This window comes from Osmerus eperlanus, chromosome 15, assembly GCF_963692335.1.
Source record: "Osmerus eperlanus chromosome 15, fOsmEpe2.1, whole genome shotgun sequence".
Taxonomy (NCBI): Eukaryota; Metazoa; Chordata; class Actinopteri; order Osmeriformes; family Osmeridae; genus Osmerus; species Osmerus eperlanus.
Genome location: NC_085032.1, coordinates 789,021 through 807,883, shown reverse-complemented (window position 1 = coordinate 807,883; position 18,863 = coordinate 789,021). Strand labels below are relative to the sequence as shown.

The 18,863-nt window shown below is 39.4% G+C and overlaps 1 protein-coding gene across 1 annotated transcript in view; it reads left to right on the top strand.

The window, feature by feature from the left end:
• Positions 1–10,388, top strand: part of gars1 (glycyl-tRNA synthetase 1) — a 32,025-nt gene extending 21,637 nt beyond the window's left edge. Inside the window, exons 10-17 of the mRNA XM_062480278.1 lie at positions 4,406–4,570; positions 4,663–4,771; positions 8,529–8,673; positions 8,783–8,868; positions 8,950–9,059; positions 9,146–9,239; positions 9,517–9,707; positions 9,840–10,388. Coding sequence (XP_062336262.1) covers positions 4,406–4,570; positions 4,663–4,771; positions 8,529–8,673; positions 8,783–8,868; positions 8,950–9,059; positions 9,146–9,239; positions 9,517–9,707; positions 9,840–9,965 — 1,026 coding nt within the window. The 3' untranslated portion in view covers positions 9,966–10,388. The remainder of the gene's footprint in view (positions 1–4,405; positions 4,571–4,662; positions 4,772–8,528; positions 8,674–8,782; positions 8,869–8,949; positions 9,060–9,145; positions 9,240–9,516; positions 9,708–9,839) is intronic.
• Positions 10,389–18,863: the final 8,475 nt, after the last annotated feature.

The following is an 18,863-nucleotide window of genomic DNA, read 5'->3' as shown; positions in this document are numbered from 1 at the left end:
GCATTCATGAGGTGCTTTGCATTGACTATTTATCGTTAAAAATGGGCGTGTTCAGGGCGGGGTACAATGCTGATTCACGTACGCACACTTTTGGGTAATCTGTGATTTATAAAGGGAACATTGCGTACACGGTTTTATAAATCTGAATTTTTGTGTGCGTACGCCATTTTAGGCTTTTGGGCGTACGTACACTTTTAGTAAGAATCCTACGCACAGTTTTATAAATGAGACCCCTGGTGAGTTGCTCTCATTTAGCAACGCATCAACGAGCGCTGGAGCTAGTCTACGAACAGCAGTGCACATATACAAATTTTTTTTTTACTGTCGGTGGATAGCACCGAGTGAGTCAACGTTTTCTTTATATCTAGTGACAGTGATCATTCAGGGCCTGACATTAACTTTTTGAAGCACTTGTCCTTTGGACAAGTAGCCTACATTTACGTTTCACTTTTCCATGCACTAATGTCATGTCCGGGTAAAGATTGTGCCTTTGACCAACGAAGATGAGCTGTAATATTATATAAATGATAACAATTGAGGTGTTATTAACATTTGTATTTGTTACATAACATTTACACAATTTCTGCAGAATGAAACACTTTATGTTATGTACTGTATTGCAGCTTCGTCCCAAGATGTCTACAGACCGTGCAGCTAATTTAATGCTCAACACTTGAACACGGGGGCTTATTACTTGAAACAGGAATGAATTACTGTGTCGTCTCAGTTACACTATCGGGGCTTGGAAATACTGTGACTTGCTAAAGTAGGCAAATGGCTAGTAGAACATAACATTTCATAATAATTTCAGTCAATAAAACAGCTGCAAGACCCAGTGAAATGTTATATACAGCTAGCAAACTAACGTTAGCTAGCATCGCTAACGACATTGGCTAATTCAACTTCGGCAGGCTATCCTCAGTATTTGCAAGCTGGCCAGTGCAAGTAACATGGCTTTTAAATTATTATTTTTTTTTTTAGTTTTAACTTGTCCTGTGGGGCAAGTACATTTCTCTTCCACTTGCCCTACAAAAAAAATCCACTTTGTTAGCTCTAGTTCAGATAAGTAGACTAGTACTCCCGGTAAACTTATCTTTATATAGAAATAGAAGACATCATGCTAGCTATGGGCTAGCTATGGGCTGCTTGCCAGTCCCACCTGTAAAATCCCCCCCAAGATCATCCCTAATTAAATATTTTCCCTGACGTTGTAAACACATTTCCGATTAGATGTCCCACGTTTTGATGGTACTAGCAGAGCCCATGTTAGACATTCTCTGGTACTAGCCAAGTGTTTATTTCTAATCGATTTCAAGGGTCTCAAAGCGGCTTTGGTCTGTCTCCCCAACGGGACGTCATTGTGGGGAAAGAAGAATCATTGCAAAAAGTAGCTACTTTTTCGTATTATATTCCGTTTTGTGACACCCAACAACACCAAATACAATGGATAACAGAAGATGAATAGAACACAAGCTGTCCGTAAGTTACATATAATGTAACTCCTGGGGCCAAATGTACACAAGCGTGTACGCATGAAAATGTGCGCAGAAACGTGTACTGGTGTTTGTACACAGTTTCAGATTTATTAAAACACTTGGCGTGAGAATCTGCTTATCCCCTGCACTTTAGAACCCATGCATACGCTATGTTTTGAGATGTGACACAGCGACAGCGTGATCTACAATGGGAGTAAATTATGTAAGCATCATTCTACAAATGATGCCAATTATGCATTGGGCTATGAGGCCAGAAAAAAATGTGTGAATTTGGATCACAGATGAGTTATGCCAATTGTGATAGCCTAAATATTATACAATTGGTGCGCAATGCTTTAGCACTTTTGGAGGACATTGCCAATGGGAGATTAAGGCGAGCAGGAGTTCAGGGATTGTGCATATTTATTGTCCCACAATGATGATTGGTTGATATATCGTTATAGATATCGGAGAGTCATTCTTTTGGATCTCTGTACTTTGTGAGCTGATTCCTGTGTTGGAACTAGTGGTGGGCATAGATTAATTTTTTTAATCTAGATTAATCTCACTGTAATATTGGCGTTAATCTAGATTAAAATGGCTCATTTGAATTCCGCCAAAGGCATTCAGAATATGTGTGCTACCCAAATAATGACAAAAAGTCTTTGAGAACGGGTTTCTCAAGCCAGGTGGCGCATTAGACAAGGACATTGGCGCATTAGATACAAGCCAAGCTTACCGGTTCCATCCAAATAAAATAGCCTAATGAAACGTAAAAATGAATAAATAAACAGGGTTCTCAAGCCTCTGTGAAGGGGCTGAAATGCGTGTTTCTCACGGTCAATGCGTGGGGGGGGGGGGGGGGGGGTTGAAACAATCAACTTAAACCATGCAACGGAACGTTCGCGCGAATACAAGCAACTCAATCGGGACCAAGACGAACATTTTGACACCGACGTTATGTATGTAGTGCAAATATTCAAGTTTTTTTAGGGGTGGGAAAATAATAAAAATAATAATAAATATGTGAGAGAACAAAGGTTGTGCCCTTGCCGATTCTTTTGAATACATTTGCGATCAGGTCAGGCATCTCATGGGCAGAGTGAACACAAATTACCTTCTGGCTATTCCTGTGAGAAAACGTGTAGCAATTGCTCTCTGGAAGCTGGCCACCGGCAGCGAATATAGGTCCATTAGACACCTTTTTGGTGTTGGTTTAAGCACAGTGTTCAACTGTGTTGAGGATTTCTGCGATGCTGTCATAAGTGTCCTGCTTCCTCAACATATCAATACTCCGGATGCTGCCAAGCTCATTGAAATGGCCACATTCTTCCATAACCGCTGGAGAATACCACAGTATGTTGGCGCAATAGACGGAAGCCACATCCCCATCATTGCACCTGAGGAGTATCCCCGGGACTACTTTAACAGTAGTGTTACTCGATCGTGTTACAAGGAGTTGTGGATGGGAAAGGCCTGTTTTGGAATGTGTGTGTGGGCTATGCAGGGAGTGTGCATGATACTAGAGTGCTAAGGCAGTCCCATCTATGGGAGCTACTAAATGATGGGGAATTACTTGGAAAGAACAAAATGGCCATCTCTGGCATTAACGCTGGACACTATTTAATTGGTGACCCGGCTTACCCCATGCAGAACTGGCTTATGAAGCCCTTCTCCGACACGGGCAGACTGTCAGTAGAGCAACATACGTAAAACTACAGACTGAGAAGTGCGCGGTCAGTTGAAGAGATGGCTTTTGGGAGACTAAAGGGGCGATAGAGATGTCTCCTCAAAAGAAATGACTGCAAGCTGGAGCTGAGCAAGATGATGACCTTGACCTGCTGTGTACTTGTGACAATTTCATTGAGGAGCACGACGGGCAGTTCAACATTCAGCCTCCAGGTCAGGCATTGCCTGAGCATAGTGAGCTGGAAGGGGCAGACATTAGGGCAGCCATAATGAGCTACTTCAACAGAAGAATAAATGTTGTACTGCATACCACTGTCCCTTAACTGTGTTCTGTTCTGTTTACCTGAACAGAACAGGTGCACATTTCATCAATTCAAGTTTGAGTGATAGGTGAAGTAGTTATAGATGATGAGTAAAATAGCATGTGAGCCTTCACATATTTAAAACTGAAGGGAGTCAGGTGGTTGAGCGGTTAGAGAATCAGGCTAGTAATCAGAAGGCCGCTGGTTCGATTCCCGGCCGAGCCAACTGACGTTGTGTCCTTGGGCAAGGCACTTCACCCTACTTGCCTCGGGGAATGTCCCTGTACTTACTGTAAGTTGCTCTGGATAAGAGCGTCTGCTAAATGTAAATGTAAGAACAAGAATAAATGGATAAATAATTATATTTTAAATTCATAAATAGTTAAATATAACAATGCATATTTCATTTATTGGCTTGGGACTCCATCGCCGTCACCATGCGCCCCATAAGTATGGAAGCAAATCGTTACCAAAATTCAAATGCAAATGCATTTCCAGAAATCCGTTTGTAAACCTCGACCTACGGTCTCGGTTAACAAACGTTTTAACAAATCGAGGCGACAAAGCGTTTGCTGACCTGTCGAGGAGCAAACATTTGGTTTCTTATATACTACAGCAATACGTGGGAAGATCCCAAATCAACATAGCGGAAACACTGAAAGAGCAAAAGAGTGGCTGGAGAGCAAAGGAGTTAGTCAAGCGTTGCTCATGGTACACTGATCATTGAATTATAATGTTTTGCCTTACAACCACAGAGCTCAATGTTGAAACACAATAATGCATGTTTTTACAGAGATCTGGCACAATTTAAACCTCAGAGCACAAAGTAGACTTCAAAAAATGCTGAAAGTGTTTTGAAAGGATTTAAAACACTATTTAAGCGAGGTCTATGTCATTGTGCAGCAAGTCTCTCTAAAGTATTTTCTTCATCTATTTTAGGGAATCATCAATAACTCCGTCCTGGGATACTTCATTGGCAGGATCTACCTCTACCTGATAAAAGTTGGCGTGGCAAAAGACAAGCTTCGCTTCCGCCAGCATATGGACAACGAGATGGCCCATTATGCTTGTGATTGCTGGGATGCAGAGACAAAAACTTCTTACGTAGGTCACTCTGTAGAAGTCCAGTATTTAGCTCTTGTGTTGACCTTGTGGTAAGATGTTGACCTATTCTCCCATAACTGTGTTAATTGCAGGGCTGGATTGAGATTGTGGGCTGTGCTGATCGCTCATGCTATGATCTTAAATGCCATGCACGGGCTACCAAGGTCCCTCTAGCTGCAGAGAAACCCCTCAAAGAACCCATATCCTTTCGAACTTTTACTACACAAGTTGCACAAGATCATTGTTTCCTCTTCGCTATTTCAGGAGCAATAATGTACATGCAATTCAGAAACTGCCACAGGGGAAAAAAGGTGATGTCAAGGTTCTCAAGTTTTCCTTCATCCTCCAAATACATCCACATTTATGAATTATGATTGGCAGATATACTGTGCAATAAGAGCAAATGCATTTTCCAAGGAGATAATTGTCATGCCTTCTGTATAGTGTTACATTAAATTGTATTGGCCAATACTAAACAAAATACATTCCTTTCATCCAAATTATAGAATGGTTACTGAAAAAGAATGTGACCAAATATAATTATTATTTAACACTAGAAGCGCTGAGCAATTTCCCCCCCACTTATAGCGCCGTTAGGGGTCAAATTGACCCATAGTTCTAGACAGTGGCGATGTTACTGACATGTAATGATCGCTAGATGGCGCTTGTTGCGCAAAGCAAAGGCACGGTTTTAAAATGAAAGTGCCTTCGTCAATCTTTCATTTATTTCTGTGTTGTTAGTCTGTGATTATTTCATTAGAGCGTTTATCCCTTCAATCATTCAGCAAATATGTAATTTATTGGCTTCAGAATGTCAAACACGTTGCAGGTTAGGCTAGACTGCAGTTGGTCTTGTAGCCCGACATATTAACATTTTATAGTTAGCTGACAAGATTGCGTTGTTGTCCCCAGTCAAAAGTATAAACAAACACACTGGGACATCATAAACATTCAATGGTCTAATTAGATCCAGTTATAAAAAAAGCCAGTGTCTGCCAGTGCTTCGAGGGAATTATAGTACACTTGTGATTTACTTGTGTAATAAATACTGTGTTTTAATTTAACTAGTTAAATAATCGTTTTCTGATTTGTTTTGGGTGCAGCATTTAATTGAGGGCGGCGTTTATTACACAATGTTCATTTTTGGTGCGCCGTTTATTTGAGGGCGGCGTTTATTACACAATGTTCATTTTTGGTGCGCCGTTTATTTGAGGGTGGTGTTTAATCAAAGAAATACGGTACATTTCATTGATATAAAGACACAAGCCATAATCCAATTTATTGTTCAGGGACGGCAGGATAAACGAGAGAGCAAGCAGAGGAGAGGGTAGCTTCCAGCGTAGAAGGCTGTGAATATCAACACCCTGTATTTTTGTACGCCTTTCGACTGGTTAGCTCCTGCGATTTCCACACAGAAGAACTTTAGTAGTTAGTTGTTTATCTGCTCCAAATGACTACAACTAATAAGCCTACAACTAATAAGCCCTACAAATCCCCCCACCAGTCACTAGCTAGCTTGACTGAATCTAGGAGCAAAATGAAGCACAGCTGCCAGCTGTAGGTATATGCAGGTAGCAACGCTAGTGCTAAATAACAATTTAGCAAGTCGGCTCCATGATGCCGGGTAAGTAGGGCTTGTGAGACTGCTCACCAAAAGAACGAAGGGGAACCCACTTGTCTAGCAGATTAAGACATGTTTGTAGGTACCTAAGCGAAAAGTAGCCTCAACTTTCCTAGACTTTTAGCTACGGTACTAATGCTGAGCGCTCACTAATATCGCTGTCTGTCTTACTAGAAGAGCGTATCAATGCGTCGTTTCCAACGTGTGCTGACGTTGTGACGGTAGGCTAGCACTGCGGTCCCTTGGTGCACACAAGGCACTTTTTGCCACTAAAACGTTGTAAGCTCCTAAACCGTGCAACGGAACGTAAATAAAAATACAAGCAACGCAATTGCTACCAAGATGAACCTTTTGACACTGACGCTGTCTATGTAGTCCAAATATTGAGAGATCATTAGGGGGTGGGAAAAATAAATAATATTAATAATATATGTGAGATTACAATAGGTTGTGCTGCCGAGGGCAAGCACACTTAATAATATCATAGTAAGATTAAAATCAAACCTTTTGAATAGCCCTTTCCACAAGCAATATCTGAAGAGCTGATGGACAGCAGTTTATGCTGCAGTCCTATTCCCAGTTATTGTCTATCTGGGAACCAAGAATACAGCGGACTTTCCTCACCAGCTTATCCAGTCTGTTAGCATCACTCTCCTTCAATTCGCGCGAACATTCCGTTTGACAGTTAAGGTTTTGTTTCAGTTTTTGTGGAGAAAAGTGAAGCTAATGGTGGCGAACTAGCTAGCCACAGTCAGAAACGTCACTAACGTCACAAACACACGTGTGACTACCTATAGTAGAACATTAGTTTAGCAGCGGAAATCCTATTTCCTCACAAATAAATGTTCGTTTTAGGATTTATTATGACATCAGATTACAAGTAAACAATTAGTTTGTGAAAGGATCATTACCTGTGGTTTTAAGTCCCAGATTCGTTTTACAATTGGTGAAACTATCTGACTACTAACCTGAACTTCAATGCCACAGCCTGTTCATGAATGTCTTCTCTACAGGGCTGTGAAAACGGCTAACATTTCCCAGTACTGTAGGTAGGGATTTATGTCTTACGAGTGCCCTTTTTAGAGTAGCTAGTGCATTCTGAGTGTTACAAAACTGCCCTTCGCTCTATCTAGCTAGTTAGCTTGCCACAGGAATTTCTCTCCCATCTGCAGCACTAAAAAGATATGGACAGATGAGGGAAAATTGTGCCTTGTTTTCGCTCATTAAAACCGATCGACCTCATAATCCGTTTCCATATAGTTAAAACATATATCTATATCTGTGAATGTGTGGACTCAAATATACATAAAGAAACATTTTTCATTTCCGGCGCATTCAAACAATCCCCAACAGTGACTGACTAGTGACAGGTGGGGGGATTTGTAGGGCTTATTAGTTGTAGGCTATCTATTTTGCTTGCTTCCTTTTGTTTTCACAACCCAGTCATTTGGAGCAGATAAACATCTAAAAACCTGCAGGGTTACAGTAGACCCAAGGACCAGGATTGAGAGAGGCTGATATAGAGGGAGTATGAGAGAAGTTGATAAATTTGAATGCGGTTTTCCCTACTTAAAACGTGGATAGCCGATCACATGAGCGCCAAGTCTTCAGACCAGGGATGTTGTTGCTGTCAGGTATCGCTTCCAGTAAACTTATATTAACCAGTTTTACAAAAATACATTTCAAGCTTATTTACGTTTTTGGAGGCATATTTTCAGTTTGCAGATGGTAATGTTGGATTAGGGATTCCAGCTGAGATACCGCCAGTGAAAACGGTGTTAGAATCAGCTTGTTTCAAAGTGGGTTCTTAATGAATGAATGCAATATGAGTAAATGCTTAAAAATATCACTCGAAGGGAAAAACTTCAGGGGAAGTTGTAGTCACATAGGTTAGGACCATTTTACTTAGTTACTTAGTTTCTTAGAAGAATCTCAGGGAAGTGAGAAGAGAACACAGTTCTCCGTTATACACTTATTATTTTGAAGTGTAAATGAGCAGCAACAAATGTAAACTAACTAAACTCGTAAATCTATGTAACCTTCATAAATAATAAGTATGCATACTTATTTAAATTACCAAAATATTGCTTACAATTTAAGTTTAAAAAACGCACCCATCTGTAACGGACGCAAGCACACCTCACAATTTCTCAAGATATTCTACCCCCTCTAGTTGAGATTACTTTTGTTACTCGGTATTTCCTTAAATAGAAACCGATTTAACTACCAGGGAAATGCAGCTGTGATATTTTTATGTCTTTGCCGATGAAAATGGTGGTCTTTTTAGGTCAACTGTTGTTAAACGTTTGCAGTCCTTCTCCTTAACCATTTTGCACAAAGTTATAAATGTGGTCCAGTTCGAGACAAACAAAGGGGCCATTGGCAAGGCCTACAAGAAAGATGCTAAGCTAGCTATGGAATACCTGGCTATTTGTGATGAGTGCTACATCACAGAGCAGGAGCAGTTGCTCACAGAAAATGGGTGAATGTTGGTCTGCATGAAGTGGGGGTATATTTTATGTGTAATAGTAAATCCACTGTGTAACATATACAGGAATGCTAATGGCATGTAACCATCTACTTCTCTATAGAGAGTTCACCATTGAGACAGATGGCAAGTCTTTCAAACTCACCAAGGACATGGTCAGTGTAAAGAGGTTCCAGAAGACCCTGCATGGTGAGAATGTAGCCTGATCTTTATGTGATGATAGATCCATCATCCGTCGGGCTGTACTGAAGTTTGCTTGTCTCATAACAGTTGAAGAAGTCGTTCCCAATGTAATTGAGCCCTCTTTTGGCATCGGAAGAATCATGTACTCCATCTTTGAACACACATTCAAAGTCAGAGAGGGAGACGAACAGAGAACGGTAGGAGTATGGCCAATAAGAAGCTGAAGTAGTTATAATCATGAGTGTGTCTTTCTATTTACCTCCTTGTACCCTCTCTCCTTCAGTTTTTCAGCTTCCCTGCTACTGTAGCTCCATACAAATGCTCCATCCTTCCTTTGAGCCAAAACCCGGAATTCATGCCTTTCGTTCGTGAACTATGTATGTACTAGACAAAATTGTACAAAATACTTTTTTGGGGTCAAGGAAAGTGGGACATTAAAACATGAAAAATAAAATCGGGGAAAAAGTCAATGAAATTAACTTTTGCATACTTAACTGCTAGTCGAAGCTAGTCACGTTAGGCCAGTGGGAAGAGGAATGTGTAGTGTAGTCTTTAAAAAGTGAAAAGTGTTTGCAGTCAGTATACACATTCTATTTTTGGCAGACTAATGTTATATATGAGTTGACGGCATGTGCCCACTGTCTCTTTCTGAAGCTGAAGCCATGACAAAAAACGCTGTGTCCTACAAAGTGGATGACTCATCAGGATCCATTGGTAGGCGTTACGCCAGGACAGACGAAATTGGAGTAGCTTTTGGCATCACCATTGATTTTGACACAGTGAATAAAACTCCTCATACCGCCACTCTGAGGGACCGGGATTCAATGAGACAGATAAGAGCAGAGGTATAATACAATCTCTGACAAAAAAATATAAACTTCCAATTACCAATTTTTAAAGTTTCTATAATCCACACATTGAAATACAAGAAGCGGATTGAATGTAATTTATTAAAAATTAATTTCTCTGCCTCCTAGGTCAATCAATTACCAGGCATTGTGCGTGACCTGGCCAACAATACTAAAACCTGGGCAGAAGTGGAAAGCAAGTATCCTATTTTTGAGGGTCAGGAGACCAGCAAGAAGGACACAGTCGAGGATTAAACCCCTGACTTTGTCTGCCAATTGCTCCTAGGAAATCCAGACGTTTTTACATTTTCATCCATAGGAACAATGATATTGCCACTAATTTGAGAAAAAATTGCTCTTCACGAATTGTCTTTGCTATAAACAAATGTGCATGAATTTCGCAATATAATATAATAATAATTATGATTTAAAGATTACCTTTTATAGACACATTTACCGATGTGCTGGAGGTAAGTTCAAAAAGCTCCAAAACATGCTTAAAAATGGAGGAAAATGTGGTTGTAAAGTGTGGAAGATGAAAATTCCAGTCTATGGGCACGCTGAAGGGAAAATATGAAAGCATTTCAGTTTATTAAACTGAACCAGCTCTTACTAGACATAGCCTGTCTATTTTATCTTGCTCGTAACCATGTTATTAAAGTGATTCTTGCAGGTTGACCAGTTTGATCTCTTAGAAGTTTTGTCTAGAGGATTCAACTAATTATCTGCCTTGGGCATTGTGTACAAGTTTTGACAATCTAACATTTATTTGATTCAAGTCTCATTATAAAGAAATAAGTTAAATCTAAAATAACAGAGCACAGTTTAAAGTTTAACAGAGCACAGTTTAAAGTTTAACAGAGCACTCTGTGATCAGTCATGACCGAAGGACGTACTACAGGTCGTTCGGTAGAATGATGGAGAACATTCATAAAACACTGCCTTATATTGAACTGAGAACAGATGGTCATAATCAATCAATACAGCGGTCTCCATGATTGGCTAGCACTGGTCAGTGACAGTCTAAGACAATGAACTGTTTACCACAGTCCTTTGATGTAGCAGCTCTCTCTCTAAATGAGAAGATGGTTAATGATACACAAACAGGATGTCTGACTTGGCCATCTCCTTGGCCAAAAGGTCAGGTCAGCTGGATCAACTGAGGTCACGAGAATGCAACAATCCCCCCAACCTCCAGGCCTCTGGCTCTTAGTTAGATATAGGTCATAAATACCTTATGACAATCTGTTACATCCATTCTACAGAATAAAGTACCCTACAGAGCCTCAGCCTCTTACACTTCACTGTCTACTTACAACACACACATTGTAACTATGTCCTAAAATTCCATCACACAAGCTAGCTATTTTATATGATTGCCCTGAAGTGCAAAACACACCCACTAATATGAGTACATCCCCCAAATAAAAACACTCCCCATTGATCGACAGAAGTACGAAATGCAATAATGAGTTACGTGCACCAGGACAGTTTTTTGGCCATCAAAGCATGTAGCAAGTACTTTGCAATTGTGTGTTACACGTAAAAATCGATAGCCAAACAACTATCCTGGTCCACTCTGTCATTATGGCATTTCGTACTTCTGTCAATCAATTTCTTATTTCCTGTTAGTTACTGTGCGTCCAATCAGCGCCGAAAGTGTTGTCCCTAGTAAGTAAGTATGTACATTTTATTTATAAAGCACACTCAACAAAGCAAGGCTGACGAGGTGCCGAACAAAAGCACAAAAATAATACAAATAAATTTAAAAGACACTATAAAATACATAGTAAAAACAGTCAACAACAGGAAAACAAGTAACATCACAACTCTAGTGGGAAACGCCAGAACATATAAGTGGGTCTTAAGCCTGGATTTAAAAACAGACAATGAAGGAGCCTGCCTAATAGACAGGGGAAGCTGATTCCACAGCCTAGGACCGGCAACTGAAAAGGCTCTATCACCTGTGCGTATACAACGTGATCGGGGAGTATACAAAAGCAGCTTGTCCGCAAACTTCAGTGACCTAATGGGTGCGTGCAATTTTAAGAGGTCCGAGATATATGAAGGGGCCTGTCCATTAAGAGCTTTAAAATCAAACAATAACAATTTAGCAGATGCTCTTATCCAGAGCGACTTACAGTAAGTACAGGGACATTCCCCCGAGGCAAGTAGGGTAAAGTGCCTTGCCCAAGGACACAACATCAGTTGGCATGACCGGGAATCGAACTGGCAACCTTCGGATTACTAGCCCGATTCCCTCACCGCTCAGCCACCTGACTCCCCACCTGACATTTTAAAACATATTCTAAACTGGACAGGAAGCCAGTGCAAAGAGGCCAAGACAGGGGTAATGTGGTCGAACTTTCTAGTTGGTTCATTCTGGCAGCAGCATTCTGCACCATCTGAAGACGGGCGATTGAGGACTGGGAGAGACCTTCATAAAGCTAGTTACAGTAATCTAAACGTGAGGTGATAAAAGCATGAATAAGTTTCAAGGTCTTTAAAAGACAATGCAGATTTAACCTTAGAAATCAGTCGTAACTGATGGAAATTATTTTTCACCACTGAGTTTATTATGGGGCTATTATTGTAGCAAAAGTATTCACAAATGCACAGCACGATCCACAAATGCACAGCACAATCCACAAATGCACAACACGATCCACAAATGCACAGCAAGATCCACAAATGTGTACGATCCGCGATACACAAATGCATACCACGATCCACAAATGCGCACTGAGATATGTGTATGTGTAAAACAATGTCCAAATATGTAGTCACAAAGTCTGGCCTCACTTGGCGGGGTTTTTACACGTGACTTTCGCTCCATACCACCAGTCGGCGGTCTGTCGGTCTGCTGGCTGGACGATTCTTGTTTGACAGTTGACCAACGTCCCAAAAGCTTAATGTATATGCTCGAGCTTGTCTCAGCTCGAGCGCGTATCCATCATTACGAACATTCGTTTTGGATCTGGTGCGGAGGCGTTAAGTGAGTGTGACTAATAGACTATTTTAAATATGCAAACTATTTTTAAAGACTAGAATTCCAATCATTTTTATTCTTTGGGAAAGTGTTTTTTGTGTCATCTATACTCAATTTTCGACTCCATTCCGAAAACGGGCCAGTTCTGTACAATGATAGTATGGATTCATCGTGTAGTATTTCATCTTCATTTGTAACTTGGAACAGGGCAACTCGAGAAACGTGACTGATTGAACCATGACAGTTCTTTATTGTAATAAAAAGAGTGCGGTAATAGACATTCCTGAACATGAAGTTTAATCAAGAAATACATACAATAATAGTTTCTCTGTAAATACAATGTAGGCAGTGAATATAACCTTAATGTAACATGTTGCTGTGATTTGATGTGTATTTTAATGCAAATGAAATGACATGTTTGCAACATCAATAATAAACCAAGTATAGTCCTAAAGATTCCTGATCAACAAGTATCATAAAGTATTTCTCCTTATCTCATAGTATTTATACGACTGTGGAACTACTCAATATATGTGTAAACAGGCCTGAACTGGTAATCTGGCATTCTGGGAAAATGCCCGGTGGGCCGACACACATGTGGCCGATATGATAACTTAAAATTGACCAACGACCAGCCCATAAATAAATAATAAATATGCTGAAGCAGCATTCCAACAATTAACAAGGCACACATCTTTAGTGGCAAAAACTAAGCTATTACTTCCAACTATCTGGTATCTTCATCTGGTGTTGATACTCTGCAAAAAATACCACATTTATCATTTTTTCAGCCTGTCTATACATTCTCTTATGTAAAATAAATCATGTCAGTTAAATCCTTCAAACTATCCAACTACAGTAGCTATCTCGAAGTAGCTCGATGCACGTTGGATTACCACGTGAGGTTAGGAACACCTTTTCCGATTATTGTATGTGCCTAACTTGCTAGCTGATGAAACTCAAGACAACTCGTAATTATTAGCCTTATTTAAATACAAACAACTATCACCAAACTCGTTTTAAAACTAGATAGGCTCCTGACCTTGACTCGATCCTAGCTACCTACATCATGTGGCACAGACATCTTCAGCTAGGTTAGTTGGTCTAGTTAGCTTGCTAGTGCCCTTCTATGATGCATGCTCTGTGACTCATATAAGCGGAGCTAAAGTTACTTCTTCACAGATAAGTGTTACTGATACTATTGTATTTTACTGGGCAATATAAGGCTACTTATGACGGTTACTACTAAATATAAAAATGTATTTACAGAAAGCTCTTGAGGCTCCATTGGTGTCTGCCTTGCTTGCATCCCGACGAGTCTATGGAGCCGCTTGACCCACCCAGCAATGTCACGTTGCCTTAAAAATCACTGGACCGCTATACCGCCGACTGGTGGTATGGAGGCTTTACAGCTACTGAGGCAGATATTGTCGCACACGCACACAGGTTGTGGATTTGTACCACGGCAGAAGTGTAGCAAAAGTCATGTGTAAAAACCCCGCCAAGTGAGAGGCCAGACTTTGTGACTACATATTTGGACATTGTTTTACACACACAAATCTCAGTGCTCATTTGTGGATCGTTGTACGCATTTGTGGATCGCGGATCGTACACAATTGTGGATCTTGCTGTGTATTTGTGGATCTTGCTGTGCATTTCTGGATCTTGCTGTGCATTTGTGGATCGTGTTGTGCATTTGTGGATCGTGCTGTGCATTTGTAAATACTTTTGCTACAATAATAGCCCCATAGTTTATCTGCCTGACTAACCCAAGTTCCGAGTCAATAATAAACCCAAGATTCTTAACATGAGAGCTGACACTAGGGAAAAAATTACTAATCATGTTAGAAAGACTAGCTCTAGAGTCAGCAGGACCAAAAATGATCACTTCAGTCTTTTCATCGTTTAGTTGGAGAAAGTTATTTGAAAGCCACTTTTTTATATCCGCAATGCAGTCTAAGAGAGGTTAAACAGTATCATTGTGTTTCAAAGGCAGATAAAGTTGTGTGTCATCAACATAAAAATGAAACGAGATGTTGCGTTTCCAAATGATATCTCCCAGAGGAAGCATATAGAGATTAAAAAGAATCGGCCCCAACATTGACCCCTGCGGAACCCCAGAGGAAACGGGAGCTACGGAAGAAGAAAAACTATCTACAGTGACTGAAAAGGCCCTGTCAGTGAGATAGGATCTGAACCACTGTAGTGCAGTCCCCTTTACCCCAGCCCAGTGTTCCAACCTCGCGATGAGGATGTCATGATCCACAGTATCAAAGGCAGCGGTGAGATCCAATAGAATCAAAACAGCATTATTCCCAGAATCAACAATAAAAAAGGAAACAAGATGGACAGACATTTCTGATAACAAATCCTGTGAACAAGCAAGCAACAATCTAATGATGGCTTTTAAGGCTATTGTGATGAGATATACAAAAACAAGGTCTAAGAAACAAAATGCAAAACACAACCTTCCTTGGTTTGATAGCCATCTATGGGACTTAATGAAAAAGAGAGATACTGCTCTTTAAAAGTTTTTAAAGTCAAGATTAAGCACTGATCATCTAATTTTTTAAAGTTTAAGAAACAGGGTTCGACAGCAACTTAGAAAGGCCAGGGCAACTTTTTTTTCTGAATCTTATCAGGGATGCCAAAGGGAACAGTAATAAATTATGGAATAGCATTGATAAATTACTTGGGAAGGAAAAACATACAAATGAGAGCATTCCGCTCAAGGTAAATGGCTCTATCCTAAATGATAGCCATGCTATTTCTATTCATTTTAATGATTATTTTTTAAATTCTGTGCAGCAACTTAGTCAAAAATTTCCGGCAATAGACCCTCCGCAACCATTTACTTGTGAAGGGCCTGTATTTGACCTGAGCACAATAAATGAGGCTAAAGTGGATACAATTTGATCAAACTTGTCAAACAGCAAGGCCAAGGATATACACTGCCTGGACACAGCATTTTTAAAGCTACATAAAGAGTCTGTCTCTTCATCACTTACTACAATAATAAACAAATCTATAAATGAGGGCATCTTTCCCAGTACTTTTGAAACAGCTATAGTAACTCCAGTTCATAAATCTGGTGACGATCAGGTCAGTAACTACCGCCCCATTAGTATACTCCAAGCAGCCTCAAAGGTCTTGGAAAAGGTAGTGGCAGAACAAATCATTGCCCACCTTGAATCCAAGGCACTTTTACACCCTCTGCAGTTTGGATTCAAGAAAAAACACTCCACTGACACGGCCTGCTGCTACTTCCTTGAGGAATTTAAAACCAACTTAGACCAAGGAGGAGTGGTTGGTGCTGTCTCAAGACATTAAGAAAGACAATGCAAAAGGTTGCTTTCTGGCTACACAACTCTTGCCTTACCCTAAACTTGTAACCATGTTTTTCACCAACAGGCTCACACTGAAAGAATGCCCCGATGTCTCAGTAAATGGGCAAACACTCAACAATGTGGATAAATTCAAGTACTTGGGCGTTACCCTTGACCAAACTCTTAGCTTTAAATACCACGTTAAAAAACTGAGAAACACTGAAATTTAACTTGGCTAACTTTAGATACATAAGGAATTCACTAACAGTTGAGGTTTCCAGTATGTATCTGAATGCTATTATTATACCACATTTTTAATATTGTATTACAAGCTGGTCCCAGTCCAACAACACAGTTCTAAAACCACTTGAATCATTATACAATAGTGCCCTCAAAATCCATGATAAAAAGCCACGGCGCTACCATCATTGTCATATACTCAATAAATATAAAATTTAAAACTTTGAGAATCTGATAAAGCGCTCAAAGGTCTGCTTACTTTTTAAAATTATTCACAATGCTGCAGCTCCCCCCTTGAAAAAATATGTTGTACTCTGCTCTGAGAAGTCATCAAGAACAACAAGATCTGTTACAAGGAGTGAATGTAGTATACCCCGACGCAAAACTGCATTTGGGAAGTCATCATTTTCTTGCACTGCCATGACTCAATGGAATACTCTGCCAACCGGCATTATTTCATGTAGAACTCCCCATGCTTTCTCACATCTTGCAAAGTATTGGCTACATTCAAGACAATCCCAGGTAAAAAAAAAAAGTATACTTTAGTGTATTTCAAACATATTCACATTTGCAATAATACATTTTAAATATACTTTAAAAAAGTGTATTATCTGTGAATATATAAAAAGTATACTACCATCATGCTTTTTCCAATGTTAACGTTAATACTTTGAACACACTTAAAAAAATTGTACTACAGTACACTTTTAGTAAATATATTATATAAAAATGTACTTTAAATAAAATGTATATGTAATTTCTAAAGTTTACTACTGGAACTTTTTTAGAAAACATATTATTTGTATATTTTAAAATGCATGCTAAAAATAATCTTTGTAACAATGCACTTAAAGCTTACTTTAAAAATAAACATTTTAATATGCTGACATTTTAAGATATTTTAAGTTACTTTCGAGTGTAATTATTAAGTTAACTTATTCATGCTTGTATTTCAGTACATTATTTGTACATTTCGTTTGGTAAGTGTTAACATGTTTTAATGCAGAAATGAACTGAAAGCCCATTCATTAAATTTTTCAAAAAAGTAAAGTACACAAATAGCTACTCTTACAATGTAATGTTTAATAAGTTGATATGGCAAATAAGTATCATGTCACAATACATCTTACACACTAACGCCATGTCAAACAAAACACTGAAAGCACACATCAAAAGTACGGGTGCACACAATAAATTCTGAGTGTTCTGCTGAACAGTAAGTTGTTCAAAGTTGGTGCAGCCACTACATAGTGATTTTTCAGGTGGCATCCCTCACACTACATTAGAAAACTAAATGGTGGATTCTCAATGGATTCTCTCTTCTCCTGCTCTCTGTTCTTGTCCACTTCCATTCTCTTCCACTCTTCCTTCTTGTTGTACATTTCCATCCCATTCCTCTCTGTTCTCTTGTCTACCTCCATCCTCTTCCATTCCTTCTTCTTCTTGTCCACCTCCATCCTCTTCCTCTCTGTCCTCTTGTCCACTTCCATCTTCTTCCTCTCCTTCTTCTTGTCCACATCCATCCTCTTCCTCTCCTTCTTGTCCACATCCATCCTCTTCCTCTCTGTCCTCTTGTCTACTTCCATCTTCTTCCTCTCCTTCTTCTTGTCCACATCCATCCTCTTCCTCTCTGTACTCTTGTCCACTTTCATCCTCTTCCTCTCCTCTTTCTTCTTGTCTACCTCCATCAGCTTCCGCTCTGTCCTCTTGTCCATTTCCATAATCTGCTTCACTTTCATGTTGTCTCTCCTCAAAACTTCTCTCTTTTCCTGATGTCACATCTTGTCTCCATGTCACCATCTCTCGCTGTTCATTTTTATCACTATCTTGCTCCACTTCTGGGTAAGTATCTGCATTACTATGATCTGAGAGACCAATCTGAGAAAAATGTAAAGCCATTAAGTGCATTCAGTCTTACAAAACAAGCAGTCTTTAGATATAGGTCAAATGTAATGTAATCCTAAGGTCATTGGATAAACAGGCCGTCAACCCAGTCTGGTGCACAGAACTGTGTGAGGCTATAATTGTAAGGCTGGCTATTTGGCACATCAAGTCTCTAACATTTGGTTGAACATTGGAATATAAAATAAATACATTTACTCTTCTACATGAGCAATATTCTTTTCTTGAACATACCTTTTTAAAAACGTTTCTTCTGTAAGCAGATGTTCTAGGAATGGCTGATGTAAAGAGATATTTCTTGTAGATGTTTTTATTCTGTCTCTGCAGATACAGTACAAACAAATATAAATAATAAAGTTGAAAATAGACAGTGCTAGCTAAACTCTAGCAAAGTCCATATATATGGATATATAAGGATATATAATGGATATATATATATATATATAATATATATAAATAAAGTCTCTGGCACCAGTGATAATGTTTCATTATTAACCTTTTTAACTTACAGAGGGCTTGAGCCAAGGTTTTAGGAATCCTATGTAAGTAAATAGGGTTCTGTCTGGCCAAGAAGTTATATGATATTATCAAATCAAATGGAGATTGATAATATTGAGTGAAATTATCTCTTACAAAATCATATCCATCAAAGGCCTATATCTGTGGCCTTATAATAACCTAAAAAAAGAGGTGAGT